At 47.3% G+C, this 14450-nt stretch overlaps 1 protein-coding gene across 1 annotated transcript; it reads right to left on the reverse strand.

Annotated features, from left to right (window-relative positions):
* Nucleotides 1-224: 224 nt before the first annotated feature.
* LOC144162991 (uncharacterized) lies at nt 225-1854 on the reverse strand. Its single transcript, XM_077693757.1, has one exon. The coding sequence runs from the start codon at nt 1787-1789 to the stop codon at nt 599-601; it is 1191 nt and encodes a 396-aa protein (XP_077549883.1). The 5' UTR covers nt 1790-1854; the 3' UTR covers nt 225-598.
* Nucleotides 1855-14450: the final 12596 nt, after the last annotated feature.

Here is a 14450-nt window from a genome sequence, read left to right on the forward strand (position 1 = left end):
CTTGTATTTGCGTAATGCCTTGTTCTTGTCCAACAATGTAGACAAGTATAAACATTGACCCCGGATTTAGACGTTTAGATTTGGCTGTGAGTATAAGACTATTGCGCAGCTTCTGCTTCCGTTTGGTCGGGTGGCTGAATCGAGTCACGAACAGACGGACAGACCAAAATTTCTGCGTTTAAGTAGCCAAAGTAAGAATATCGTCTTTAAAAAAACACAGAAAATACGCGGTACCCATATTTATTCACAATATTTTCCGGGCGTATACAGTGAATGCAACAGATAAAGGTAGATCTGAGCGCCAAACGAGTTAGTGAGGCTATACAAGACGAGAACGGAAGACCGAGGCCAATGATACGCGTAGGCGTATCTTTTTCTTCCCATTTTTGTCACTTAAGCACAGCAATGGTTGGTATAGGGTAATGCTCACGTCAAAACAACACACAAAACGGTAACTACAGCTCTAGGGGCATCAGCGTCGTTCAAGTGGCGCCGCCTCGAAATGCGCTGAACTACACCTGGCCTATTCCGCTCTTTCGGACAAAGCAACGAGCTCCACTGTATCGGAGCAGCTCCGCGTTTCGTCCCTTACGGGCGCTCAGAACCAGCTCCAGAACCACCTATCAAAACTTCTGAGAGTGAACAGGCTTGTGTACTTCATGGTCGTCCAGGTGTCGCTGAACCAGTTAGACGTCCTGTGCCAGAAGGACGGCGGGCTGTTGTCGATTATTATTACTCGAATGACGCTGCCGCCATCATCGTCATCGTCGCCGTCGTCATCCGGTCCAACAGTGCTCGTCTCGTTCGAAGAACCGGTTTCGTTCAGCGGAACGCCAGCAGTCGAGTTGGTGAGCGCCACGACAGACGTGCTCGTGAGGTCTTCCGCGGAGGTCGCATTGGCACTCGCGTCGGTAATCGCTGCGTCGGAAGCGGCGCCAGTTGTTACGTCTTCTGACGGGCTCACCACGGGCGGCGGTTCCAGTGACGTCACAGGTTCGAACTCAGCCGGATAGCTCGCTATCAACACACCCGTGATGTCTACGGGGTGAAGCCTGACCGTGGCCGATCCACCGACTGCGGCGAGGTCCACGGATGCCGGGGATTCAGCGTCGCTGCCGTCGCTCAGAAGGACTTCGTAGCTGCAGACTCCGTCGCTCGTGAGGACGCACTCGGCGCCCAAGGTCCCACCGCGGGCCGTGACGTTGAGGTCGCAGAAGTCGGACGCGTCGCCCGAACCGGAGTCGGCCCTGAAGCCAACCGAGTACATGACCGGCACAGCGGGCACCGCGCTGAGCTCTGAGTCGCCGCACGCCCGGAGGTTGCTGCCCCCGGTCAAGGCAGCCTGTAGGTCAAGGGTCAGGGTGTACGGCTCACCATTGAACTCCGGCTTGTAGACGACCAGGGCCAGAGGGGTGGTCACTGGGATGGTCATCGTGGAGTAGTGGCCGCACAGCGACACCACGGGCTCTCCAGAAGCCTCGGCGTTGTTGTAAATGGCCACGGGACATCCGGGTATTTCGGCGTCGTTCACGGCCCTGATGTCCTTCGCGATGATCAGCAGGCCGGACTTCTCGGGAGCCACGAACTCGTAGCGGCATTCGACTACGCTATCGCTGGAGTTGACGTACTGTTGGATGTAGAGCCTCACCGTCGAGTCCTCGACCACGAAGCGCCCGGAGCAGTCGCCGGCCATTGCGGACCCGCGACATGGTGGTGTTCCGTGGGCTAGAAGGACCAGGACAAGCCACGGGCCGGCGGAGAGTCGTAGGAGCCCTTCAACGCGAGCCATGACTAATGTGTGTTCTGAACCAGTGCCGCCAGCGCAGAAACAACAGGGGGATATGAAGCAATGCTGGCGGTCACGTGAGCTCTGGAAAGCGACCGTTGTACAGACGCAGCTGTGGCTGCTATACGTGCGATTCGGATCGACGTCGCAAATACCGCTCCCTCAGGAACGTAGTTCTTTTTTCCTTTTTCTTTTTTGACCGTAATCTGTTCGGTCGTTCATTCTGTCGGCGTTTTCTCATTTTTCGTTTTTGTTTTTAGGACCCTGAAGCGGAAACCCGCACATGTGCGGGCAGAAACTCGCAGTTGCAGCAAGTGTACGTAAGCCGAAAATAAATTTTAAAAAACGCGAAGTACAAAATGTGCGGCTGACGAAGGGGCCGTGTAAGCTTCCTGGGCTCCACACAGCCTGTGCACACGGCAGTTGTCCGATCAGTCGAGGTTGCCATATATATTCACAGACGTTTAAGGAAGAACGAAAAACTAATATTTTAATTTATGCCCCAATCAAGCTGTTCTGACAGTAGTAAAAAGTGGCTTTAAACTCAGTACGGCGTAAACAAAGTTCGTAAGCGCCACTTTCGGTATCCGTCACTGTGATGAGTCATCCTCCTTCTCCTCTCCTAACCAATTCGCCGGTAGTTCATTCAGCACACGTCATAATACACGCAAGCAGCGCGATAAAATAAAGAACCATCTTAATTAGATACCAGACAGATCTGACTCGTAGGTTCACGTTGGAGTTAGCTCTAATACACACATGGGGGAAATATGACACCGACGGCGGTCAGCGCCTGTCTTTTTAGGGGCGAGGCACCTTAAGGCCGAGGCTTGTCCGGAGCCCGTGCTCACGGCACAGCACCGTGTAAATCGAAACATCTCTGAACAAAAGGTTCACAAAAGGTGAACACGAACAAAATAAAAGGTTCACAAAAGGTGTGTGTGTGTGTGTGTGTGTGTGTGTGTGTGTGTGTGTGTGTGTGTGTGTGTGAGAGAGAGAGAGAGAGAGAGAGAGAGAGAGAGAGAGAGAGAGAGAGAGAGAGAGAGAGAGAGAGAGAGAGAGAGAGAGAGTTCTCCTGGAGAGCCGTGTGCGCATGCGCGAGGAGCATTGGGTTGGATTGGATTGGTTTGTGTTGGATTGTATTGTATTGTATTGTATTGTATTGTATTGTATTGTATTGTATTGTATTGTATTGTATTGTATTGGAAATCGTTTCAGCAGCAGTAATCACTCTCACGGGTGATTTACAGTAAGAACGATCCCCAGTGATTCGCCCATTCGTCATGATTTACTTCGTGGGGAAGCGTGATTTTTTTTTCTTATTGGCATACAGCACCATCGTAGGATGCGAAGAGATGCTGTGCAGTGCGCAGCGTATACGCATATTTTCCGCATGTTTCAACATGTTTGTATATACTTTTTTCACTTTTAAACGCGTTGATAACATCGTCGCATATTCTGGACTGCACTGCGCATGCGCAGTGGGGACGTCCTGTCGACTGCGCCAATGAAGTCGGCGCTATCTGCCCAATGGTAAAATCGCTGCTCCCAGGAATGGGAAGCTGAAAAGGTTTGTACACGGTGCAAAACTGTGAACACCTGATGCGTGACCCGACGGTGACGTGCACACAACGCAGGGGGGGCAAGTCGCACGACAGCAACTCCAGGTATACTCACACTTTGTACCTAAACTACTGAACGCTAGATGTCGTATTATCAGGCGTACAACGGGACCCATATGGTTCATTGTGCTAACTGTAGTTAATTGCGCGCAACGGGTAATGCCGAGAGACCGGGTATGCGAGTGAAGACCGCCAGGAGGGATTGAATCCGGCAGACAGGATAAAAGTAAAAGTGTACAGGCACGTTCGACCTGCACACGAGCGCGATCGCATCTTCACGGCCGATTGACGTCGCGTCGCTTGCGTGGTACACCCGGAAGAGCCGATTCCCCGCCGGAATCGCATTTCGATTGTTTTCTGTGGCGGATAGGACATGCTTAAATGAAGCAGGCTATGGTTAGCCTAACGAAACACCTCCCTCTTCTATACACGCAGGATGGAGGCGACAAAAGAACGAGCGCATATGACGCAGTACGCCTAATCACGCACTGCTTTAGATTACTCGGCCATACCCCACTGTTGCAGGGGGGGGGGGGGGGATATGAAGCCCATATTGTGTAGGCTGCTTTTTTTTGTTTCAGCATTCCCAGCGGGATTAGATGAGTAGGGCTCAAGTGCGCGCTGGGCCGGCTCAAGTGCTCCACATCAAAAGTTATCCGAGTGACAAATTCAGTCGGTCCAAAGTACATGAAGCTCCGCTGTATTTAAACATGTCCATCCATCAGACCAACAGCCCTCAGGCTAGATGCTAATCAGCCACAAAAAGATTTACATTCACCTGGAATATAGCAGTAAGGCCAAGAAAAAAAAAAAGCTGTATAAAGCTTTCCCTGAAAACTTTGCAAAGAATATTTGCCTCCCCTTTTTTTCCTTTGTAGCCGTATGGCTGCATTTAATTGGATGACAGATTTTTTTTTTTTCGCAAGAACTTACTCCATCGTCATTGCTATACCAGAAATGGTCGCCTGGATACTAATTTATAGCCTTAGTTCTACAGCTGTCTTGTATCAATTCAACTAAAACATCAGGCATTTATTACTCATGTAGAAATTGCGTATAAAACTAGGCTTTTCGGAACTACGTGATTTTTTTTTCTACTCTCAGTCGGGTTTCGTAATTGTGAGTTAGTGCAAGGAAATTTCGCAGCAATAATGAGCCGCACACCTACGCGCCCGCATACGCACATTGCAGGCGCATACAGACACGCCCTAACGCACGCAACAAGCGCGCACCCAGACACGTCGTTTTTTTTTTTTTTTACTTTAATTTTTCAAACTATAAAGTTCAAAGTATACCACCGCGGCGTGCGCTCTAGTTCGCTATTTTCTTATTTTAAGCGACGTATACGTCGTTTTTAGTCTCCGTGTTCCGTATTTCGCAGTCCGAGCTCCCCAAAATATGGAAATACAGGGTGGTGCGGCAATAATTGGAACACTTTAAAATTTTTTCCTGAGCGAACCGCCGCTCTGTTCGCGCTCAAACTTCACACGAAGGTCGCATTTTGCGGTCTATTTTGTTTCACACCGGATACAACAACGGAACTTACGTGTTTATTCTGAGAATAAATAAAAACGATTTTCGCCTATGGGAAAATGGTGGGAAAAAGGAGCCAAATGGTGCAGCAGACAATCAGAAAATGTGAGCTAGCAGACGATCAGAAAACCCAGTTTCATATTTTTTGATCGTCTGCGACACCATTTGGCTCCTTTTTACCGTGAATCCCACACGTGAGTATCGCTCTGCATAGCCCAGGTGGCGCCTCCGTTTCAACATCAACTTGCGCTGGCTCGCGCGTCCAAATCAGCCGCCATTTTCCCGAAGGCGAAAATCGTTTTTATCTATTTTCAAAATAAACAGGTAAGTACCGTTGTTGTTCCCGGTGTCAAACAAAATAGACCACAACATGCGACCTTCGTGGCAAGTTTGAGCGCGACAGAGCGGCGGTTCACTCAGGAAAAAATTTTAAAGTGTTCCAATTATCGTCGCACCAGCCTGTACTTCTTATATATTTTTTTCGATTGAACAACGGGAGTCGACTGTCACTTTATTTATTTCAGGGCCAATAAGGAAACATGCATACGAACGCAAAAAATTAAAAGAAAAGCCCCAACGTATACTGCGTAAAAAAGTAAAAGAGAAGTCTCAACGTATACTGTACGGCTGCTGATTATGAACTAGAATCTATAGCATTTAAAATGCGCATAACTAGCCCATTCGTAACTGCGCCAAAAGACCTATTAGCATTTCGTGAGGGGGTGGGGGGTGGGGGGGGGGGGGGGGGGGGGTGGGGGTTCTTTGCAGCCTTACATCATGACGCAAGCATCCTCGCCGAATTATCTTCATGATTATTCACTATGTGACGGTTTTCAGTGCCTCACAAAACTTCGCTTTAAATGGCTTTTACAATAAATTGATACAGGTTCTCGTTTTGTGAGAGTCGCGTACTTATTGCACTAATTCAAAACTAAAATTGGGGAAGGTGATCTAAAAGACGTAAAATAAGGAGATATCAATCTGTGCAGCATACGAACGCGAGACATTAAAAATAAATTTTGCTGATTCATTCATCGTGTAACTCCCGCGTTCCCATTGGCTGAGCACTGCATGTACTTACCAACCAACTAACAATTGCCTCTGCGGCACTAGAAAAATAGGGGGGGAGGGGGAGGGACATTGTGGTGTTAATTAAAATTCCTAGGAATAATTAAAAAAATGTTTAAAAATAATTAACGCAACGGCGAGTGCTAGAACAAAAGCGGAAAATGCTGAATCCATTGAATTGATTGATTGAGTATGAGGTTTAACGCCCCGATGCTACACAGGCGATGAGGTGCGCCATAGGGCAGGGCTCCGGATTAATTTCGACCACCTGGGGATCTTTAACGTGCGCCGAAACCTCGCATGCAAAATGCTGAATCCAAATTGTGTGCTTGCGGAAATTATAAACGGCCAACATACTTTACCTTTTTTTTACTTTTTGCTTTTGTGTATTACACGCTCGTGCACTGAGAGAGAGAGAGAGAGAGAGAGAGAGAGAGAGAGAGAGAGAGAGAGAGAGAGAGAGAGAGAGAGAGAGAGAGAGATGGCCCTCTGCATGCCTCAATCCAATTCGCGAGTTTGTTTCCAGGCTGTTATCTCGTGTTTTTCCGTTCGGGCGCCGGATGTCTGAAACGAATTGAATACAAGGCAGAACGATAGCTATCGCGCAATGCTGCGAGCCCTGGACGGCCTTCAGAGGTCATCTAGAAGTGAAAGTTTCCGTAAAAGACGGATACAGATCGAGTGAGGTCTGCACTGCGCCCGTGAGCATCCCATCTTTCTAGCACTCCAGAGTGGTTGACGGCGTTGTCGCACAAGGGCGGAGATAGTATCGCGCCTTCAGGTACGCCACGGCGTTGACAAGCAGCGACACACGCGTCTCGTGAAACAATGCGAACAATCGGGATAGGAAGAAGAAACGCGACTTTCGATGCAGCTATATATATGGCGTGCAAGTCGCGACCTGTATTCTGATTGAACTGGAAGCAAATTTCCAAATTGGATAAACTAGGCCAAATAAAAACGCAAGAATAAAAGTTGAGAGTTCAACAAGAATGGAAAAAATTGAACCTCCCTCTGGAGGCGAATTCTCGAACTGGATAAACTAGGCCAAAAAAAAAAAAAACGGAAGCAAGAAAGATGAGAGCTCAACAAGAATGAAAAAAAAAAGAATAATTGAACCTCCCTCTTTTTTATCTATCGTTCCTGTTTCTCCAATAGCATATTTATTGCTACAATTCAAATATTTTCTCTTGCCTCCTCTTCCTATTCTAAAGTTCCATGGCAGCATTTTGCCACCAATTTCTCACCACAACAACGAGGTAACGACGCAGTTCTTGCTTCGGTGTTCGTGTTCTTCTGTAAACGTCACGCCATCTAATTAGCGGTTATAACTTCGAATTTTAGCATTCATACCCAGCTTTCTCGCTCAAAATTCCAACCTCTCAGGAACCTAGCAAAACCACTTTAGGAAAGTGATATTTGGCATAAAGCCAGAAGTCAACGTGCAGATGAAAACACAAGAACTTTAAAGGATTCTGAACACTTTTTGTGTAATTCGCTGTCAAATCTTACTCCCCATGCATTTCTATGGGATAGTTTCTATGGCTCAGGAACATAGTCGCCCAACGTCCGCGACTTGAAACTGTGCACAAAGCAAGTATTCACCCCAAATATTAGCTGTGCAAAATAACTTTTCATTTCGCTAAAAAAATACAGAGTAATCACTGTTGAAATGACTGCCATGAGCGGGAAAGCTGCACATGCGCACCCTTGCATACCTTATCGCTACTGTATCCGCGTCATTGAAACAAAATTTGAACACATAACGCTTAAACACTCATGGGACTTCTTCACCAATCAAGTGCGCAAACAGGCGCTGGGAAGCTGTGAGCAAAGAGAGCCTATACCGAAGCTGGCTCCACGGTTTCCTACTTATGCCTAGGCCATTCATACACGACGTATACTGTATTTAGTATAAAAATTCAAGACATCTCTTAGCTCCACGTTTTGCCCCGTGGACCTCCAGTAAAAAGATTAGTTGGCGTTGCCGACTTATCAGTTCGGGCTGTTCTTCGTTACGGGGAAACATAGAGGAATCCAAGGTTTCGATTGTAGGCCGCGTGGGCCGTGCATTTTAAAGCAAAGCTTTCTATACTAGCCAACGGTTCCTTCATGGCGTGCGGGACAAGAAACTTCCGACGCGGCGAGTAGGGGTACGGCGGTTTTCACTCACGGAACACAGTGTAGATGGCGCGGCGAATGATTACCCAGCGTTCCCCGCGCGCAGGTGCCTACTATCAGCGGCGGGCGCGTCTGCGGGACGGCTTTGTCGTCTGCTTTAGCGAAGGTTGTTTTAGACCTGTTTTGGCGCAGCTTCGCGTGTGTACATTGCTTCCTCCGCACGGCCTGATTAACTTGTTCGACAGCACCTCCTGGGTAACCCGGACCCGACGGAATTAAGTGGTCGTACGGCAAAGATACTTTAAGGATTGGCTTGCAGGGCGAGAAAACAAAATGCAGAGACCACATACAAACATTTGGCCCCTAGAGAAACGCTACCTTTTGCGTACTGCTTGCCACTAATGGGACTCCGTTTTGCAAATTGGTGAGTATACCAATTCGGTTGTGTTTTACGAGGTGTTACAAAAGGCGAAAGGAGCAACTGGTTCTGATAAATAGCGATTATAAGAGTTCCCTCTGCTTTCTCGCAATTCTCAAGCTTACTAAACTAGTTTAAAATCGGTATAAATGGGAATCACTAATCTCACGTGCCCAATTGTTTCGGTGTCTGCGCTTGTGTCGCGTGGTAACGTAATCCCAAGCTAGCACATCAGAATGGCTAGGTTCCGTTGTCTCACCCTTCGAAAGACGCTCCCCTCCGTTTTCTTTCTCCCGACCCACGGCCGGGCTACAGTCAGGCTACACGGTCGGGGTACAGCGGCGGACGCCGCTCTACCCCGACCGTGGTTTGCGCTACTGCTGCGCGTGTTCAGGACGCCGCCCCCGCGAATTCTAGGTAACGGCTGGCAGAATCTCTGGTTTCACCCTTTGTAGAGCCACGTGTGTAAATTGAAGTGACGCAGCATGGGCGGGTGTCGTTTAAAGCTTTGCTTTCCAACCACCTTCACAGAGTGTATGGGAGCCATTTTTTCGGCCACAGGCCCTGGTATGGCGGAAAGTGTCCGCAGGTGAATCGTTATTTCCTACCCGTATGTCAAAGTGCGCCATTGAGTCAAATTCGTGTCCATGGATTGTACGCTCTGACCGTGACGATCGCTTTGAATGTCGCGACCCTCCTAATTTACAACACAGCTCAGACGGAGCTGTCAGGGTGATTACGTACGTCGCGCCCTCGCACAACTGCTGCGTCGGCCAGAGTTCTGAAGCTCGTCCAGTCAGAGCGATTGGCGACGCGTGTAAGTAGCGTGGCGTTCTGCTTGAACCAAGTTCCCGCTTCGCTGGGAAGCTGAAGAAAGTGACTGCAGGCTAGAAAAACGTATGCACTATACTCGGGTACAACTTAAGAATGGGAACGATGATGATGACGATTGCGATTGGTTTCCCCTTTGTAGCGCGGTGATGACATGTCATCATACCAAAAAGGACTAATATACCTATGTTTTGTACTCTTGGCTTAATACTAGCGCTGCTTAGGACAGGCACAAAAAACTTATTAGGCACGAAATACTCTTTTTTTTTTCTGTTACAGGTGGTAACTGTCCTATGCAATATTCCCCTCTCTGCTTTTCGTCCACCATCATTCTGATCTTCTTTACGTCGCCTCGACAGCCTTGAAGTTAACTCCCTCTGTGCTACCCTTAAATCCTAGGGCTTCTGGTAGCCGAATATGTCCCTCATGTAGGTTTGGATTGGTATGCGCTCACATTCTAACACTATATGTGCCGCATAGTTTCTGTTTCTTTCCCGCAGACCACGCATACCCCATCATTTTGTGAATACTTCCACACAAAGCTCTTAGTTCGCAAGCAACCTGCTCTAGCCTCAAAAAGCAAAGCACCGTCCTGGGAATTATGGTGAAAATTTTCCTTTCTGATGTTCAATTTCTCAGCCCTGTACATTTCTAGCGACGTTTTAGCTTCCATTTTTCCTCTCCATTTATTCGTTTCATTCTGCCTTGCCTCTTTTTTGGTTACCTTGGCTGTTTTGGATTCTCCACTGTTGTTTCCGTACTTCATCGTTAGCCATCTAGTCTTCCTTAACCACTGCGTTCCTTAACCTTAGCTGTTCACCTACGTTAATACATCGCTCAAAACCTCCTCTCAAAACATATTTTACTCTGTGCTTCTCGAACTTCAAACGACGCCCAGCCCATATCTCCCTGAACTGCTTCGTTAGTTGTTTGCGCGCCTAAGGCCAAATGTCCTACCGTTCTCTGGTTCACTTCAAGGCCTTATAGAACGTCTGATTTTAAGCAGAGCACAGTATTCGCAAATGTGAGATCCGGAACCATTACTTCTTTCCACATTTCTTTCACTACTTCATATTTGTTATACCGCCACATAGCTCTGTGCTTCATTATAGCTGCGTTTCGCTTTCCCTTACACTTAAGTTGCTCCTCGTGAGTTCTTAAGTAGTTGTACCCTTCGTTTATCCACCCTCCCAAATATTTATATTCCTTCACTCTGGGTAATTCGCCGTGCTGGATAGACACTGCGTCAGTGGTAGTGCCATTGAAAACCATTATTCCCGATTTTTCTGCACTGAAATTTATCCCGAGATCGGTGGCTTCCTGGCCGCTAATATTTACTAGCCGTTGCATATAGGTCTGGTTATCAGCTAAAAGAACAATGTCGTCTGCGTATAACATTCGCGGAATACGCTGTTGTACCACTTCGCCTGGCAGCATATGGGTTAGGCTGAGCCCTAATTGACTTCCTTCGAGTTTCCTTTCTAACCCTGCCATGTAAAGCATGAACAGTATTGAGCTCAAATAGCATCCCTGTTCAGGGTCCTTGATGGGTGTTGACTGGCTGGGCGTATTTCTGTCCTTCCCATGTCAGGTGCACTCTATTATCCTTATAGATTGCGATAAGGTACTGTATTAACTCGTTGTCTAATTCGTGGCGTTTCAGAATTCCCCACAACAGTTTTCTGTTTACGTTATCATATGCCCCTTTAATGTCCAAGACCGTAATCCATACTGGTCTATTCTGCACTTTCGCAATTTCAATGCACTGTGTTATCAAGAACAAACCATCATCCAATCGCCTGTCTTGTCTAAATTCATTCTGCAGTTCACCAAGGATTTCATTTTCTTCCATCCATGCTTGAATTTCTGATTTTATCGCCTGCAATATGAATCTAAATACACCACTGACGTTACTGTTAGTGGTCTGTATGAATCAATACTGGCTTTGTTGCCTCTGCCTTTATAATATTAAATTCATCCTATTTTCTAGCCAGTCCTCCAGCATTGTTTTGGTTCGTATCACCTTACCTATTGCCCTCATAAACGACGCCTTACTTTTAGGTCCAACAGGTTTATCAGTTGCATTGGTATTCCGTCCGGGCCCACTTCTGTTATGGGGGAAACCTTTTGCTCTGTTTTTTTTTTCAATCAAGGTTGCTCAAACTTACTTCCCTTTCCGCAGTCTTCTGTGGCGCTGATGTTATCGGGGCAGGCTTCCCTACCTCTATTGCCCTACACTTCTCACTAATCACTCGATGAATATGCGCCAACGTGCGCTCTCCTTTTAAATGTTTCCCGTCCTCATCAATCAAGAACTTTTGATGGATATGGTTTTTTGAGCTTAGTAATTTTACATGATTTCAAAACTTCTTGGATGCGCTTGTCCTTCTTCCGTATTTCTGCCATCCACTTTTCGATTTTCTGCTTGATCTTTGCTTGCACCATTTTCTGCTCTTCTAGTTTTTTTTTTCCTCGGTAGATACCCATTTTTCCTTCACTACCTTCGGTTCCATACCAGTTGTTTTTGCCTCTCTATGTTCTCTCGACGCCTTTTCTCGCTGGTCAATAGCGTCTTTTATTTCTTTATTCCACCAGCTTCTCGGCTTTATTTTCCCTTTCCATCGGTTTCGTTGCTTGGCTGCATTCATCTTACGCTTTATGAACGCTATCGTTTCGTCATAATCGCAATTTTTGCCTGGGTCTTTATTGATTCCGTCGTCGATTATATCAGCGATGATCTTTAACTGTTCTTTGTTCAAATTAGCTCTTCCGGTTGTACCGGTTTCTAAATTCGTCAGGGTTGCGCCTCCGACGCGCAAGGTAATCCTCTTGTGGTCGCTTCCTAAGCTGTCTCTTCCGTTTTCATCTATCCTCATTTCCCGCAACCTTTCATATACTGTCTCGGAGACTAGACTATAGTCTATGCTGGACTGTGTGTTACCGCTTTCCCACGTTATTTGCCCGTCACACTTGTTTTCCGTGTTTACTATAACAAGCCGGTTTTCCTGACAGATCTATCACTAGAGAACCGTTGTGATCTGTGTATCCATCCAAATATTATATGTGGGCATTCATAGCTCCAACTAAGATTGTTTCACCCGAATCTTTGAACTCGTTTATATCTCTTCTCAAACAGTTTACCATTTCCTCGTTTTCCTCTCTATCTCTGCCTCCGGTCCACAGATACACAACCCCTAACCATGTATTCTTCCCCTCTATGGTGTCTCTAACCCATAGATGCTCTTTACAGCTTTCATATGCACTCTCTGCCAGTCGGTCCCTTTTTTATTAGCATGCCAACACCTCCCCCTCTCTTCATTCCTGTGGTCCTAGTGCATCCTTTCCAGACGTAATTGTCTATGACCGGTGGGGCGTTTAGGTCTCAACGGAAGCTGCCGCTGTGACTCATCGCCGCAGCCAGATGTTTCTCCGCGCGGCGCAAGTAGTTCGCTACTGGGAATATTTTGAACATGTCGCGAGCTACTTTCGTGATTTTTTGGACTTCATATGCTTATGAGCTACTGCAGCGACGACAAACAAACCACGTGAGAAAAGGCAGACGTATCACGCATTCATAGCAATCTCCTTTCAAAACGCGCGCTCCCTTGACATCGGGGTCCGTCGCCTAAGCGCAGTGATACAGTACATGAGCTATTGCCATTCTTATATTGTTCTCGAGTATAGTTCCTCGCACAGTATCTCACTGGTGTCTCGGAATCATCATCACCACCAGCCTATCTACGCCCACTGCAGGGCAAATGCCTCTCCCATAGATCTCCAACCACCCTGGTCCTGCGCTAACTGCGACCAATGTCTCCCCGCAAACTTCTTAATTTCATCTGCCCATCTAACCTTCTGCCACCCCCTGCCACGCTTGCCTCCTCTAGGGATCCACTCTGTTACCCTTAATGAACAACGCTTATCTTGCCTTCGCATTACATGCCCTGCCCACGTCCATTCCTTCTTCTTAATTTCTACTAATATGTCCTTAACATGCGTTTGTGCCCTGACCCACTCCGCTCTCTTCTTGTCCCTTAATGTTACACCTATCATCTTCCCTTCCACTGCTCGCTGAGTCGTCCTCAATTTAAGTTGAACCCTCTTAGTGAGCCTCCAAGTTTCTGCCCCGTAGGTGAGTATACCGGTGAGATGCAGCTGTCATACACTTTCTTCTTCATTTTATATACGCCCCATCATTTTAAATCCACTTCAGGAAGGCCGCTCGACCTCCAAACACTCCTATCCTGCGGACAGCGCAGGATAAGTCACGCGAACACGCATGCACGCACGTACATGTCGACATGCCAGTGACCGACGCACTCTCTCAGTGCTTTGTGACGGTGAGCTGTGAGCTTTGCGCGCAGCACACGCGTAGCCGCCCTCGTTTTGTGCGAGCAGCGTGTCAAAGGGAGCGGATGTAGGCAAGGCCAAGCACCTCGCGTTTTATTCGTAAACATTTCAAACTTCGGCCTCGCAAATCCGTTGGCTGTCTGGTTGGCTCGTCTGCTTTTCCGATAAACACGCGGGACATTGAGCGTACCGGAACGTAAGCATTGTAAGCGCAGTATTGTAAGCGCAGTAAGCATTGTAAGCATTGTAAGCGCAGAGAAGGATGCCGTTTCATATTTCTAGGTGCTAACTTGGGCAACACTAAGGAACGAATTCTAAATGTCCAGCAAATTAGCTCATTTAGGAAATTCATAAGAACAGTCGTAGTAGTAGTACAAACGCTTCATTGCGGAACATAGATCACGCGCTAAAATGTGCTTTGCCTTCAACACCAAGCCCAGTTGGTTGGTCCATCAAGGTACCATGAAAACTATCTTCGGCGTACATAGCTGATTTGGGAGACGTTCCGGGGCACGAACAAACGGCTGTTGTAGCTCGCACGTATACAAACAAAATAGATTTGCTGAAAATAGAGCACCACTATTCTGTATTTAATGAAGTAGGGATAACGGACGCATAATATGTATCTGATCGGAACAGATAATGTGAGCTAGATGATGATAATGATGATGATTGTAGGGTTTAACGCGCCGACGCAACGCAGGCGATGCGGTGTGGAGGG

This window comes from Haemaphysalis longicornis, unplaced genomic scaffold (assembly GCF_048455015.1).
Source record: "Haemaphysalis longicornis isolate Haplotype H1 unplaced genomic scaffold, Haemaphysalis longicornis Haplotype H1 scaffold_12, whole genome shotgun sequence".
Classification (NCBI taxonomy): Eukaryota; Metazoa; Arthropoda; class Arachnida; order Ixodida; family Ixodidae; genus Haemaphysalis; species Haemaphysalis longicornis.